The sequence below is a fragment of the Azolla caroliniana genome, unplaced genomic scaffold, assembly GCF_043228905.1.
Source record: "Azolla caroliniana isolate FFs.n. ecotype wild unplaced genomic scaffold, voAzoCaro1.0.p SCAF_4, whole genome shotgun sequence".
NCBI lineage: Eukaryota > Viridiplantae > Streptophyta > Polypodiopsida > Salviniales > Salviniaceae > Azolla > Azolla caroliniana.
The window spans coordinates 18,759,864-18,776,815 of record NW_028230439.1 but is presented as its reverse complement, the minus strand read 5'-3'; the positions used below and the strand labels follow the sequence as shown (position 1 = coordinate 18,776,815).

Sequence of the window (16,952 nt, the reverse complement as noted above, 5' to 3'; positions counted from 1 at the left end):
ATTAAGGCTTTACTTGGTAAGCTACTGGTGCGAAGTCTACAACCTGGACCTGAATTGTAGAAGATTCTTCTTAGGGACAGAGCTTACCTCTGGTGTCCGAGGAATGGCGGCCCTTAGAAGGCAAAGATGTGGTTGTTGCTCAATCCATGTCTAAAATTGAAAGAACCGGCTAGCATGGAGGACAAGGTGGTCCGCGCCATAATGAGGGCCTGGTCAAGTGTAAGAGAAGGGTTGGTCTTAATGCTACCGAAAACCTTGGAGGAACAGCTCGGATAACCGTTGTTTTGGAACCCCAGGATTAGAAGCAAAGACGATATGATGCTTGGACAGAAAAAATATTTTCCATGGGGCACATGTTAGGGTACAATCTTAGTTCAGTAAGAGATTGGGAGGTTTTCAGAATGAAGAGGAACGAAGGTCAGACTGGTAGCAATATGTTTACTAGCAGGCTAGAAAAGGTGACCCAATTTATAGATAAAGTTGTTGATGGTCTAGATAGGTGGAAGGTGGAAGAGGGGGTTTGGTCTGGGTGGTTTGTAGGTGAGGGTGATGCAAAAATTATATGTGGCAGGTGCCCATCTAATGAGTATCTCTTGTGGGGAAACCTAAGTGCTTTGTCCGACAATGGCCAGTGGTTGGCAGTGCGGGTGGCAGTGTTGGACGGTAAGAAGTGGTAAGTGAACCCAAACCCAGGGAAGCTAGATAATGATTGTAAAACATGGCTATTTGACAACAATCCCTTATGTGAATTAGAGTGGGATCCACTAGAGGTATGGTGGTAGAAACTAGGGACGAACAAACTAGGGGGGTTTTTTTAGTACAATATTAAGCTAAGAAGGCAAATCATTGGCTCCAAATCAGTGAGTGTTTCTCAGACTCACAATAGTTAGAGGGATAAAGGCATATCAGATGACTTGTTGAAGTCGTTTTGGAGGAGACTATGGGCGTTGGATATGCTAGAAAAAATAAAGGTTTGGTTTTGGCTTCTTCACCATAAGGCGATACTTGTAGGGGAGTGGATGAGGTGTTGTGGTGGGGAGGTTGGTTGTAAGTTATGTGGACACTCTTTGGAATCGATACCTCACGTTGTCGTGCCTTTCGGCGCCAGATCGTTTGCGTGAGTCGGGTGGGAACCGCTGGGGTTTTGGACTAGGAAGAGGAGAGTTTTAAGGCTAATAAGAATATAAATATGTTGTAAGAAAGAGTAATAGCAAACTCGTGAATCCCACGAGTGTATTGTATTAGATTAATCAATATGAATATAAGAATATAAATTTGGGTTGAAAGAGAATGATATAGAATCCTCGTGAATCCCACGAGTATAGTTTATTAATTGGTGTTTTTTAGAAACATATCCAGTTTCCAAATATTTTTCACCCCCATTACATTGTGCTCCTCATCCTAATATAGAGATGAGAGAGTCTTTTCCAACCCATGTGTTTTCTCTAACTATAGACTCCATGCTTTTTCTATAGATAGACTATATGCTTTATCTAAAGTGATCATGCTTTTTCTAACTTGTGCATTTTTTATAAACTATAGCGCTCATACACGCTAGAGGTGCATGCATAGTTTTTTTTTTTTCTTTTAACATGCATTTTCTTTTAACTAAAGTTTATCCTAGGTGAACTTAGCTTTCTATGTGGGACATCTACTTTTTAACACTAAATCCATGTTATATATTTTTTAATATTTTCTACTATTTATTCATATTTATTAAATCGGTACTTTATAAGTTTTTCACGTAGTGTACGAAATACACTACGACACTCGCCCCCTCCGAACCCGCACATCCTCCGGTATGTGCCGAAGTTGTCGGTGATTGTTAGTCTCGTCCGTCCGTTCTCTGCCCGGTTGGTTTCATCGTCGGTCGTGTTTGGTTGTCGGCCCCGTTTGGTCTCCGGTTTTTGGTTGCCGACGCCGTCCGGTTTCCAGTTCTGTTCGGTTGCAGGCTCTATCCGGTCTCTAATTACTGGCCCTCGTAATTCTTCTTTACTTGTAGTACCCTCCGTTTCTCTTGCTATGTCGGCTTTGTCTCTCCATTTTGAACACATCCATTCTTTCCACCCGAACCATTGTCGCCATCCGATCCACCATAGTCTTCGTTCGCTTTTTGCATTGATATGGCCCGCTTGGTCCTTGTCATTCGTGGTAGTGTCTTTGCTTGGCCTCTTCCTTGTCTTTATCAATATTGATTTCTTTTCGGATCTCCGGTTGAGTCGGATTAGCTTCTTTCCGATTCGGTATCGTCCGATTGTCTTTCAGTTGGATCGGCTTCCATTCCGATTCGTATTCGGCTGATTCGGACTCGGTTGATCGGTTTTTACCGATTCAGCCCCCTTCCGGATCTGTGTCGACCGATCGGTTTCCGTCTAGATTTTCTTTCTTTTCTTTGTTTTCACCGGTCTCGACCGGTTTGACTTCCGGAACTTCTTTCCAGATCGGTCTCATTCGATCGACTTCCGGTTGGAATGATTCCGTCCGTGTCGAACTCTCGGATTTTGTCCGGATCCACTTCCGCTTGCTTTAGCTTTCTTTTAGACCGGAATTTCGGACAGATCATCTTCCATCCAAACCGGCTTCCGACTTTACCTTCCTTGCCGCCATCTCCCGTCTCTCCGGTCTCACGTTGGTCCTCGGACACAACCGCTGAATTCTCTAGGATTAGTGCGCATGAACCCTCGGTATTATCATCCTCTGTCATTTCAACCATAGCCACCTTCTCGGCTATCTCTCCGTCATATGAATCGGCTTCGACCTTTGTTTTCTCTCCACCACCTTCCGTCTCTTCGGTCTCACGTTGCCTTTCGAACGCAACCGCCGGAGTCTCTGGAGGCTCCATCGTTTGTCTTCAATCGACCATCCTTCATCGGCCATGTTGTTGACAAGATTCTCATCTTCCTCTCATCATGTCTCCGGCATACCCTTTGGACTTTGGCCCAATCTTCGGTAAGACCATTCGCACCGTCATCGTCTTCGAGTTCGATCCCAATGTCCATCCTTTCTTTTCGATCGATCGACCTCACGAACATTAGGACTTTATCCTCTCCCACCAATCTTTGTTCCCGCTTCGAGAGTCGAGCAAAACGATGCTCGAACTCTAGGAATACTTGTGTTGCACTCCAATAGGTCTTCTCCGATGCCACCCATTCGTCGAATTCTCGCCGATCTTGTCCCTTCAATCTCTTGAAATCATATGCCTCTCGTAAAGCTTCTTCAAAGGACTCCCATGTCGGGTTTTGTTGCCCTATTTTGTGGATTCTCTATTGTAACTCATATGTGACTACTTGATTGAAGGATGTCACTTGCAATCCTTCTGGTATCCCACATCGCATCATCTCGGCCTTGTATTTGCATAGATAGTGTGACACATCCTTTCCGTCGAATTCCCCGTTTCTTTGCACAAGTCGCGCTACTGCCGATTTCATCTCCGACATTGTGCATTGCTCTTCTTGCATCCGCTTAATCATCATCATCATCATATTCATCGCTTCTTGTTGATTATCCATCTCCTTACCACCCCTCTTCACGTGGGGTTCACCACTTGTGTCATGCCTTTTGGCGCTAGATCGTTTGCGTGAGTCAGGTGGGAACCATTGGGGTTTTGGACTAGGAAGAGGAGAGTTTTAAGGCTAATAAGAATATAAATATGTTGTAAGAAAGAGTAATAGCAAACTCGTGAATCCCACGAGTGTATTGTATTAGATTAATCAATATGAATATAAGAATATAAATTTGGGTTGAAAGAGAATGATATAGAATCCTCGTGAATCCCACGAGTATAGTTTATTAATTGGTGTTTTTTAGAAACATATCCAGTTTCCAAATATTTTTCACCCCCATTACATTGTGCTCCTCATCCTTATATAGAGATGAGAGAGTCTTTTCCAACCCATGTGTTTTCTCTAACTATAGACTCCATGCTTTTTCTATAGATAGACTATATGCTTTATCTAAAGTGATCATGCTTTTTCTAACTTGTGCGTTTTTTATAAACTATAGCGTTCATACATGCTAGAGGTGAATGCGTAGTTTTTTTTTTTCTTTTAGCATGCATTTTCTTTTAACTAAAGTTTATCCTAGGTGAACTTAGCTTTCTATGTGGGACATCTACTTTTTAACACTAATGAAATGCTAGTGTAATGGTAAGGTTTCACATTATTAACATGGAGGTGTAAGGTTTGAATCTTACCTTATCCATGTTATATATTTTTTAATATTTTCTACTATTTATTCATATTTATTAAATTGGTACTTTATAAGTTTTTCACGTAGTGTACGAAATACACTACGACAACGTTCTTTAGAATTGTGCAAAGGCAATCCACATTTGGGGTACAAGTCTCATTATAGTGGCAACATGCGGTGTGAATGGGAGAGTCAGGTGGGGGTCCTTATAGGGTTTGAAGTTAACAAGGGAAGGTTGGGCAGAACAGTTAAACCCACATGGTCATGGATTTATAGTGTAGGGTGGCAACGTGTTCCAATGTGTTGGAGTGAGACCTGGCATAAACTCTAGTTTTTTTTAGGAGATATGGATGTTGGTGGCGTGCTTATCAACTTGGCACATTTGGACAAGGCGTTGTATGTTTGTTTTTCAGCAACGAAAGCTCCCAATCAGTGAGGTGTTGTTGCTAAACATTTGGTTCGAGGTAGTATCTTGGTTGCGCGGACGATATACCTTGATTCAAGGGGACTCAAATGAAGTAGAAAGGGCTCAGTCAAAGTTTTTGTTGAAATGGGTGGTTCTCTTATGATGGCCAAATCATCGTCAAGGCCTAAATGGAATTATCAAACACCCAGATGGTTGTTTCCGCCAATGGTTTCCACTAGTGGGCAAGAGATGTAAATATGTATAGTTGTGGTACAAGTAAGCTACCATGTAAAAAGTGTCGGTGGGATACTTTTGTTGTAAATGAGGCAGTGGGGATTATAATTAGTTTTGTGGGGAGAAGTGTGAGTTTTGTTGAATATGGTTGAACTTTAATGTACTTCGTTTGTAAACAAGTTGAGGCTGTCTTTGTAAGAGTAAGAGCCAAAAGAATGTATAATCTCTCTTTGGAAGGAAGCATACCTATAAAAAAGCACAAAATGATAACAATATCAGTTGTCTTACGCATCAAGCATGGTGAATGCAATTGATTCAATGGAAAAAAGATGGTTATAGCTAGGATATTTTGGAGAACTAGATGTAAATTAGTTAGACATAGATACCTACATGTAGTAGACCTATTCCCTAGTCCACAACATAACCTAGAGGAAGTGATTGAAACCCTAAAAGCAAATTGACATGATGTGAAATGGTCGTTTTAAGATTCTTCAAAGTACTACTAAAATTTGAACATGTGCAATACAAATCTTCATTTGATAACATTTAGGCACATTAATGAGATTGAGGTGTACACGTCAAAGCCATCAAGTACAAAGACTTACTATAGAGACACAATACAAGAAAAATAGACATATTATACATGTGATAAAAAAGTAAAAACGCTCTAAAAACCAAAATAGAAACAGGTGCTCACTTATCCAAACCCTCAATGGCATTACTGTGTGTGGAGAAAATAGACAAAACGAGAAAATTAGTTTTGTCTCAAGTAAGTAATGGTAAGGATCGTGACCGGTAGCAACCGGTTTCTCGTATACGTATTTGGGTGCAAAGAAACGAGCAAGATAATGCACAAACAAAAAAATGAAGACCAGAAAACGAAAGACTTCGGTTTTCGGTTTTCGGTTTTTGGTTTTCGGTTTCGGCCTCGGCCTCGGCCTTCGGTTGGTTCTATTCTTCCTATCGAGACGGACCTGCTATCTAACATAGATATGATTGGTATTATTATGGGTATATTTGTTAATTTCCACATTTTGATGGATTTCTAATGTTTCCTTAGATAATGTGTGTTGAAGCTCCAAAAGAAACATGGAAAATTTCCCACAAAATTTAGAGAATGTGATGTATGATTTAGTAATGTGGTAAGTCTAGAGTTGACGAGGAGACTTAGGTTAACCATTAGTGGCCATAATGGAGATAACCAACACCATTTCATAAGAGTAGGTGGAGAAAAATGCAACATATCTAATGTCCCACTATAGCATTGTAAAGGAAAACACTCCATAAGTTCAAAACTCACAAAGTAAAGGAAAAACTAAGAAGAATGAAGAAAAGAAACTTTACAAAAGAAAGAATGTGACATGTTGATGTGAATTACGTTATTTCACGTGGATTTTAGATAAAATGAATACAATTGTGTGTTTTTCCCGAGAGAGAGAGAGAGAGAGAGAGTGTGTGTGTGTGTGTGTGTGTGTAGTAGACTGTAGTAATAGTCACAGGTGACGATACTCCATTTTCACCTCCATTGTGGTGCCATCGTAGTGTTTTTCACACACGTGACACATTTATTAGTATAGGTATGCCCAAGGAATGTATAAAATAAAGGAAGGTTGTGGCACAAGTTTTATCCATAGACAAACAAACATCTAATACTTGTGACTCCATCCAACAGTATGGCAAAGCTATTATTAAGACTAATGCTCCTACTAGTGCTACTACTCATGGCCATGTTCATGCTATGCCCAAATGCCGGCCTATGCGATGTTGATCCCCTTGACTGCGGTGCCGACGAGGACGAAAACCTCATAATAGCGGCGCCCGTCACTAATGCCACCGTGTGCTTTCCCGGAGACCGCCAAGCATTGCTTCGATTCAAGGCGGCAATCACGGGGGACCCCAAACATGCTCTCGCGACATGGTCAGCCAAACAGCCCAATTGTTGCTCGTGGAACGGAGTGACTTGTGACGGCATCACGGGGCACGTTGTGAGCCTCGACCTCGCCCAATCCTCCCTCCAGGGGCCCCTCCCCCCATCCCTTGGCTCCCTCTCCTCCCTCCAGATCCTCGAGCTCGACGAGAATTTCTTCACCGGAACTCTCCCCCCTTCCCTAGGGAACCTCTCCCACCTCATCAAGCTCTGCCTCTCCTCCTCCACCTCCTCTTCGGGTGGCTTCTCGGGATCCATCCCGGAATCCTTAGGCGGCCTCACAAGCCTCCAGATGCTCGACGTCTCCTTCAACTCCCTCTCGGGGTCGCTCCCTTCGTCCATCGGTAACATGAAGAGCCTCCAACGCCTTCACATTTACAGTAACAAGATCGGGGGTGCTATCCCGGCCTCCTTCAGCCGCCTCTCCAACCTCGGCACTGCCGATCTCGGGTTCAACAAGTTGTCCGGCCGCATCCCCGACTCCTTCAACGCGCCCGGGGGCCTCATCACCCTCACTTTCCTTTACCTCGAGAACAACCGGATCACCGGCCTCCCCCACAACCTCTCCAACCTCAAGAACCTACAATCGGTCGATCTCGGAAACAATCCCATCGGCAGCCTCGGGAATGTGACCGGCCTCCTCACCGCACCGCAGCTCGCCCAAGTAGACCTCAACGATTGCGGCCTCTCCGGCTCCGGTCTTGGGGCATGGCTCGCCCGCGGCTTCCCGAGAGCCAATACCGAGCGACTCTCGGAGGACCTAACCCCTTCCATCAATCTAGCAAACAATGCACTCACAGGGTCCATCCCTTCCAACATCGGCTCCCTTCTCCCGGACTACTTTGAGAGCCTCGACCTCAGCAACAATCACTTCTCCGGACATATCCCGTCTTCCATTGCCAAACTCACATCACTCAAACTCCTAGAACTCGACCGAAACAAGCTCGAGGGATCGATCCCGTCCACCTTCTCTCACTTGACCTCCCTACGAGGCTTCAACGTGTCAAACAACCATCTCTCTGGCAAAATCCCGCAAATCGCACCATTTACCACGTTCGACGTCTCTTCATACAAAGGCAATGCCGGGCTGTGTGGCACTCCACTGCCAGCATGCCGCACATGAATATATATTCCCTTGCATGAGGCAATATGTAACACATGTTGTCACACCCACCTTAATGTGTACAACTTGTAGTGCTCCGGGTTTAATAAAATTGCCTATCCCAAATTTAGAAGTTGTATGTTGGACATATGAACCACATAAGATTATAATTTTCTGTGTTACACTACTCTTTTTCAAGTTTGTAGCATACCCATCCCAAACCTTGGTACCTAGCTAAAAATGTCCCTGTTGAAATGGAATTATCTCTCGATTCTATTTAAGGTTCAGCTTACTATAATTCTTCTCATCATTTTGGTTCAGCTTACTATATTTTCTTTTATCGTACGAACTACTTCAAAACATTGTTTCCCCATCCAAACCTTAGCCATTTGCAAGTCTAGTCAAGGCACACAAGGTAGGTATATCCCCCCCAATGATCGTGTTAACGTTTGTGCATGAGTGATCCCTCCTTTCCTTGACAAAGAGGGATCCCAAATAGCTGATTTTGCCATTCAAACACTAAAAATTTACAAAATCAACTATTCAATGCTATGACAATGGTCATGCATTGGTACATGACGAAGATACCACATTGATATCCTTTTTCTTGGGTAATCCTCATCCAATGCTAGAGGGTGCAATGGTGAAAGAGAGGCATGTGTGGGTTAATTTTGTTGTACAAACGTATACACCAATTACAAGTTTGGGCAATGGCCACAAGATAGGCATACCCCATTACCACAATATGGCCTTGCATAAGTGCATGATGGAGCATCACACAAAGACCTTCCTACTTCGCCACCCAAGGTTTGGGAGCGGAAAGAGACTTGGTCGGGTTAACGCATCAATTGAGCATAAATTGATTGTTTCTCCTCTATATTCAATATCCAAAGGGATTTGAGAAGAACAATGATGAAATGTATTCATGTTTTGATGCCCATGGTCCACCGATCACTTTGATGGTGATTGAACAAGATTGGACCACATTCCATTCAAATATATTCCTTCTCTCTCAAACAATACTTCACATGGTGCTCTCCTTCTAATGCCCTCCTTAAAAATGCCACGTGGGCCACACTCATTGTAATTAATCACTCAACATTTCAATGAACACTAATGGGTTGCGCTACACATGTTTCTATTTATAAGCTCAAGATTATAGACCATCACGAAGAGAACTTAATTAGGACAATAACAATTAGCCTATTATATATACCTTTAAAAGATATTATATATCAAACAAAATATTAGTCATTCCTAGAGTTTGCTAAGTTTAACATTGCATGATGACAAACCATCTGAATGATATTTGCAAGATACATTTAACAATCGGCAATGGTTCAGTTCAGTTTGGGTCTAAACGGTGTTGTGAGGATTTTCGGCCATGGTGAGAAAACCCGAGTGGGAGGAATAAAATAAGATATGCAACATTGCACATGAACTTAGGAAAATTGTAACATAGGAATAAAAGACAAATGTAAGGAGCAAAAGTAAGATGTAAAGGTATAAAGGTAATGTGCACTTTGTAGACTAGAGGGAGGCACATGAAGTATGGGTGTAGGGAGTAGTGGGCATTGAGTATGTCGGTAAGAGGAGAGGGAGTTAAGACCCATCAATCTCACCTCCTAAGATCGAGGTCAAATACTCTTCTTTGAAAGAAAGGGGATTTGACCACTCCTTTTTGTAATGTGCCTCACCCCTTACGACTATAAAAGGGAGTGAGGGGTCACTTTTGAAGGGCTTCAACTTTTTGGGTTTCTTTGGGTTGCCATTAGGGTTTCGGAATTTTGGGTTTTAGGATCTCGTTTTAGGGGTTTCATTCATCATCATCATCATCTTCTTCTTTTCCCCTATCCGTTTAGGGTTTCATCTAGAGGGTTTGCGTTCGGCCTACGCGGCCATGGTTGTAATTGGTGTGGTGCTTTCCATAATATATCTTGTCTTATTTAGATCTAATTCTCTTCAATCTTAATCTTTCTCTTCCTTCTCGGTTGAACTCCCAAGCTTCTCTCCCTCCTCTTACTCCCTAGTCCAAGACCCCCGTGGTCCCGTCCTAACTGACACGCACGTGCGGATTTATGCAACAACGGTTTGATGGTTTAGACTCTAGAGTTGCAAATTGATTTTTAAGCCTAATTCTCACATTTTAAGAAAAATCATTACATTTTGAAAAATTAAAATTTGAAATAATGATAATTTTTAAAATATTAAAATTTGAAATTTGACCTAACATGAAAACCGAAACCAAACCACGTCACAATTTAATGATTTGGATTTTTTGAAACGGTTTGGTTTAAACAGTTTCATGGTTCTGTTCGGTTCCAGATCAAGTTTCAAAAATTTTAAATTGTTCAGTTTTGACACCGTTGAACTGAACTAAATTGTTGTCGATTGTTAGATACATTTAACATGCTTAGTAATATGAACTATACGTGCATTCTCGTAAGAAAAACACCCTCAAAGAATGATAAATACCATACTTTTGGATTAACTATTTATTATGAGGTAAATAAGCCTAAAAAATGAAAAATACAAAAAAAACATTAAAAAAATAGGAAAAAAACCCCCCCAAAAAAACACAAGTATGTTTGAATAACATTCGCATTCGTTTTCCAACGTAGGAAAACGAATGTTATGCTAGAAGAACACAAATTTTACGTACTATACAAGTCTAAACCCTATCCCTCAACTATAATACTCATATAATATATTGATGCTTTTCCACTCTCTCCCTCTCTATTGCATGTGTCGATGTCTAGTACCTTCTTTTGCATAATTCCTCAACATAGGAGGTGCTTATATGTGTGTGAATATATTTGAAGACAATGTAGTACTTTTTTGTTTTTTGACTCCGAATATGGTAAATGTGACGGTCATCGTCTATGCAAACCACCAATGACACGAGTCGTTATATTGGGCAATACAATTCAAAGACGCAAGCTCATTTTGTCACAATATAAAATATATATGTATGCATGAACCTTAAAGTCAAAACGCCAACCATATAATATGGGGAATTGTCTTAATAGATTTGAAAAAAGGTTCTAAACATAAAGGTATTTGAGATGTAGGTAGCTAAATGGACCCAAGATGTATCATGATAACGATATGCGTCATGCAGTGCGCACACATTTGGATAGAAATAATTTGTAGACGTTGAATAGGGTGTCAAACATGTAAGTAGAAGAGACCAAAAGACCTATGGGCAACCTTCCTTACACATATAAAACCAAAGCCAGGTGGGGCGGAAGATACAAGCATTATCATCAAAATAACTAGTGACACATTTCTCCATTTCCAAACACTTACTTGGGACATTGTGACTCCAAACAATATGGCACACATGTTAAGGCCAATGCCCCTTCTAGCAATAGTACTCGTTGGCGTGTTCATACTATGCCCAAATGCCTCTATGTGCGATACCGATCCCCTTGATTGTGATGCCGAAGATGACCTCGTCGGAGTGGCACCGGTAACGAATGCCACCGTGTGCTTTGCCGGAGACCGCCAAGCATTGCTTCAATTCAAGGCGGCGATCACCGGGGACCCTAACCAAGCTCTTGCTACATGGTCGGCGAAACAGCCCAATTGTTGCTCATGGAATGGCGTGACTTGTGATGGCATCACGGGGCGAGTAGTGAGCCTCAATCTCGCCCAATCCTCCCTCCAAGGCCCCCTGTCCCCATCCCTAGGCTCCCTCTCCTCCCTCCAGCTCCTCAAGCTCTACGAGAATTTCTTCACCGGATCTCTCCCCCCTTCCCTAGGGAACCTCTCCAACCTCACAAAGCTCTGCCTCTCCTCCTCCACCTCCCCATCGGGTGGCTTCTCGGGATCCATCCCAGATTCCTTCGGCCGCCTCACCAGCGTCCAGATGCTCGATGTCTCCTACAACTCCCTCTCCGGATCGCTCCCTTCGTCCATCGGTAACATGAAGAGCCTCCAACACCTTCGCATTTACAATAACAAGATCGGGGGCGCGATCCCCGCCTCCTTCGCCCGCCTCTCCAACCTCTACAATGCTGATCTCGGGTTCAACAAGTTGTCCGGACGGATCCCCGACTCCTTCAACACAGCCGGAGGCCTTGTCTCCCTCGCTTTCCTTTACCTTGAGAACAACCGGATCACCGGCCTTCCCGACAACCTCTCCAACCTCAAGAGGTTACAATGGGTGGTCCTCCAGAACAATCCCATCGGAAGACTCCGCAACGTGGCCGGCCTCCTCACCGCACCTCAACTCGTACAAGTCGAGCTTAGCAATTGCAGCCTCTCTGGCTCCGGCTTGGGGGCATGGCTCGCCCGCGGCTTCCCAAGAGCCAATACGGCATTACTCTCCGATGAGGTAACCCCTTCCATCAGCCTTGCAAACAATGCACTCAAGGGTTCCATCCCCCTCAGCATCGGCTCCCTTCTGCCCGATTACATTCAGGGCCTCGACCTCAGCAACAACGGCTTTTCCGGAAAAATCCCGTCTTCCATCGCCAATCTCACTTCTCTGAGATTCCTGGAGCTCGACCGAAACAAGCTCAAGGGATCGATCCCGTCCACCTTCTCTAGCTTGACCTCCCTAGTGGCCTTCAACGTGTCGTACAACCATCTCTCCGGCAAAATCCCGCAAGTCGTGCCATTCACGACATTCGACGTCTCTTCTTACCAAGGCAATGCCGGGCTTTGCGGCACTCCGCTCCCGGCATGCCCCACATAAATTGGCCTCCAATCTATCTTATCACTATGCATCCACACAAGATTTGCATAAATCAAATATTGTACTATGTGTTGCCTTACCATCTCGGTGGGTAGAACTTGTTGTGGTCCAAGTTCAATAAATTTGTGGATCCAATTTTAGCACCAACATGTTGGATTTTACTAAATATACAAAGTTTTATTAAGCTTATATATAAATGTTTATGGACACTCGTGTGTAAGTTCCTAATAAGCCCTTGCCGATCGCAACTACCCAGTTTTAAATTCCTAGCTGAAAGTGAGGAATTGTTCGATTTGATCTGAGTCATCTTTTATTTTCATAGCTTAAAACTAGGTTGTTGGGTTATAATTCCTCACATTTAAGTTCTTGCCCTTTAAAACTAGTGCTACAATATGTCCTCAATTGTAGAGGTGTTGGAACTTGGTACACATTCTGATTTTAGAGCCCGAGAACCTTTGGGTCTCTAGCTACCTAACTAACTATGTACGAGGATAATCATACTTGGGCAACCCTTCACTAGGTCTGCCCCAAGGCCTAACAAGGCAACCACCAAAGTCAACATACGTGATCTATTTTTATGATAGTAAGGCGCGATTTGAACCCCACGACCTTGTGGTCATCATAGATCAACTTCCCAATGCAAGCCTAGTTTGAAACCTAAATATTATAATTTATTCTTTGTTTATTTGAATGACCTTTCAAAATCTAATTATTTATCACAAGAAACATCTGTTAGGACTAGATGTGACCAAGCTTGTAACATTAGCATGATGACAAAGCATGAAAGTTATATTCTACTATATTATTTATCATTGAAAGTCACACTTCTCTTTCAAGATTTTGTGTAGGGTTAACGGGTCAATTGTATCCCACACAATCTCATCATGACATGACTCATCAAAATTGGAAAATGCAAGATGATGAAAGAGAAAATTCAAGATGACATGGAATGAAAATATTAAACATACGTTTTGCATTTGAAGCACTCATCCTGCACAAGGTGACATGAAGGAGATGGAAAAAGCAAAAACATGTTGATTATTTGCAACCTAGGCTTCTTGGCGTGATATAGAATCATAAACAACCACTACATGCTCATGAGATGTTGGCATAGTTGGATATTGCCCCATAGCCAAGGCTATTTGTCACATAATTAAACATGATGTTTGCATTAACATTCTCCAAACAACAATTAATGTTTGATCGTAAACATTCAATGATTTTTGACCTAACATGCTAGAAGTTATATCCAATGTTTTACCAACAACAAATGCCAAGAAACCAAACACAAGTGGATGACCAAATTTTTCACAGAAGGCCTATTAAGAAAATGTCAAATATGTACATCAAATTTTGAAGGTGAGAAGAGAATGATCCTTGTGTTCTCAGTGGACTATTTGATCGTGATCGGGTTTATGATTTAGGGAATTCTACCTAGTAGTGGAGGTCAATCAAACAACACAACCATACATTTCGAACCAAGTTTCCAATTATTTATAAGTATAACAATTTTTTATCGTGGCCAAACATGAAAATCAAATGAAGTGAAAGACATTCACAAGATAAATGAATCATCAAACACAACATTGTAATGATGGTAGAACTTTTCCAAAGATAATCAAAATGTGATATCATTGGCATCAATTATCTGTGTAAAAAATGTTGATTTCACATTCACAATTTTTTACTCATACTTGTGTTTGTAATAGAAAAAAATGCCATGTTGCACCAAGTCTCTTTAAGATGTTCCTTTATATCAGCCTTGTGCATAGCATCAACACATAAGAGTACTCTATAGTGGTTGTTATTTTTTCCTATATTAGTTCTACATCACTTGGGGAAGAAGATGGATGGGAAATATTGGAGGTGACATGAAGAAATGAGTTGAAAAAATAGATTCAAGAATAGAACACAAATCTCTTAACAAGAAGAAAATGCAAAATGGGAGGTAATATAAACTAGTTTCCTTATGCATAGTTAGAACTTAGCGTTATTCTTTTAGTCGACTAGATGATTAACAAGGAGTAGAACAGAAGTTGTTAGGAAGAAGAATATAATAATAACAGTGAGAATTTGGAATACCTCACAAAGAAATGGAGAGAGAAACGTGAGAGGATCAATGACTTAACGACTTTATAGTATGCCTTAAGATAACGAACATCCTTCATAAAAGAATATATTTGGTAGGAATTTGAGTTCTCACTTATCCTTTTTATCAATTCTCACCATATAATAATTGCGCCACAATTTAAAGGTTTTTCAACTTTATCGAGGCCTTAAGAGTGTGTATCTGGAGAGCCTTGAGCTCAAAAGGAAGTTTGAAGATTTTTAGACCCAGATTTTAGAAAATGATAGCTATTACCTCATATCGATGAATTATTAAAAAACGTTCCACATAATTCAAAGCGAATTAATTATGTAGAATGATAGTTTCACTCATCTATGAGTTCTTTTGAAGCCAAGCCATCCACTTGGTGCGCATTAAGGTGTTCACTAAAGAAAGAGTATGACATATATAAGCACCCATTATGAGTGTCTTAAGAGTTAGTAGCATTATAAAAGGAGAATATGTATAAAGTTTTAATATTCTCTTTCCTCCAAAAATAACCTCACTTGGGATGTCACACATGGCTCGAGCAACCCAACTAGACAAGATAAAATGAAACTCACACCATGGGAAAGAGGTGGTCAAACTCAAACACTTCCTTACAAATCCAATATAGCACCACAAAAATCTTATATAAGGAAGAAGGATGCATCACACTCTGGGTATCATCGACCATATTTCTAGATCATATCATCAACCATATTTCTAGCTCATACAACTACCCATTATACTTGAGACTTGTTTAAAACAAGCACATCATGGTTGATATAGGGAGACACCATATGAGTACTAACACAATGCTAGTCATGAATATGTCCATGTTCGTGTTACTTATGTCCAACCTTTGGGCACCAGTTAGGTGCGACATCGATACACTCGCATGTGATATTGACGCGATCGATGAGTACCTTGTCGGCGTGACTCCCGTCACAAATGAGACTGTGTGCTACCCGGCCGACCGACATGCATTGCTTCTCTTCAAGGCCGGGATCACGGCTGATCCCAACAATGCCCTAGCATCTTGGTCATTGTCGGCACCCGACTGTTGCTCTTGGAATGGCGTCACGTGCGACGGCACGACGGGCCGCGTCGTTAGCCTCGACGTCTCACAATCCTCGCTCAACGGCTCCGTCTCCCGCTCCCTCGGCTCCCTCTCCGCCCTCCAACTACTCAAGCTCTACGGAAACACCTTCGCCGGCACATCCCTCCCTTCCTCCCTAGGCAACCTCCCTTCTCTCCGGAAGCTCTGCCTTTCCTCGTGCGGCTTTTCCGGCTCCATCCCGAGCTCCTTGGGCCGCCTCGCCAGGCTCCAGACGCTCGATCTCTCCTACAATTCCCTCTCCGGCTCGCTCCCCTCTTCCATCGGCAACTTGTCGAGCCTCCAAGAACTTACCATCAACAGCAATCAAATTGGGGGCTCCATCCCCGCCTCCTTCGCCCGCCTCTCTAACCTCTACAATGCCGCGCTCGGCAGCAACCGGATGTCGGGTCGGATCCCTGACTCGTTCAATGAACCCGATGGCCTCGTCTCCCTCATGTACCTCTACCTCGACAACAATCGCATCACCGGGGTTCCCCAAGACCTCTCCAACCTCAAGAACCTACAGCTCATTGATGTCCAATACAACCCTATCCGAAGCCTCGACAATGTCGCCGGCCTCCTCACATCTCCACAACTAGTTGAGATAGATTTGGGCAATTGTCAACTCTCCGGCTCCGGATTGGCTGGGTGGCTGGCCCGCGGCTACCCACGAGCAAACACTCTCCACATTTCCGATGAAGTGACACCATCTCTTAGCCTCGGGAACAATGCCCTAAGTGGATCGATCCCTGAAAACATTGGCACTCTCCTACCGGACTACATTCAAGGTCTCGGCCTAGACAACAATCGGTTCACCGGACATATCCCTTCTTCTCTCTCGAACTTGACTTCGCTAACAATTGTGGAGCTCCAGCAAAATGAGCTAACCGGATGGATCCCAGCCACCTTCTCTAAGCTAAGCAACCTAGTGACCTTCAACGTTTCCTACAACCACCTCTCGGGAAAAGTCCCCCCCGTCATTCCGTTCACAACTCTAGACATCTCTTCATATGAAGGCAATGCTGGCTTATGTGGCACACCTCTTCCTTCTTGCACCTAATTAACCTCTCGATACTTTTACAATTTGTCCGAATTAATCTCGTTAATCTCCGGACTCACTAATACAGTATTGTTAACTTGTCTTTAAGTTTCCTCAACCCTAAACAAAGGGGTATTATGGTAAATATTCATAAATGAGACAAAGG

At 42.6% G+C, this 16,952-nt stretch overlaps 3 protein-coding genes across 3 annotated transcripts; all 3 read left to right on the top strand.

Moving 5' to 3' along the window:
- The first annotated feature begins 6,461 nt into the window (after positions 1-6,461).
- Positions 6,462-8,039, top strand: LOC147865232 (uncharacterized). The gene has a single exon (XM_087318013.1). The coding sequence runs from the start codon at positions 6,502-6,504 to the stop codon at positions 7,876-7,878; it is 1,377 nt and encodes a 458-aa protein (XP_087174139.1). The 5' UTR covers positions 6,462-6,501; the 3' UTR covers positions 7,879-8,039.
- A 3,067-nt stretch (positions 8,040-11,106) lies between these two features.
- Positions 11,107-12,766, top strand: LOC147865231 (uncharacterized). Its single transcript, XM_087318014.1, has one exon. It carries the CDS (start codon positions 11,192-11,194, stop codon positions 12,557-12,559), a length of 1,368 nt encoding a protein of 455 aa, XP_087174140.1. The 5' UTR covers positions 11,107-11,191; the 3' UTR covers positions 12,560-12,766.
- A 2,532-nt stretch (positions 12,767-15,298) lies between these two features.
- Positions 15,299-16,952, top strand: LOC147865230 (uncharacterized). Its single transcript, XM_087318012.1, has one exon. It carries the CDS (start codon positions 15,425-15,427, stop codon positions 16,805-16,807), a length of 1,383 nt encoding a protein of 460 aa, XP_087174138.1. The 5' UTR covers positions 15,299-15,424; the 3' UTR covers positions 16,808-16,952.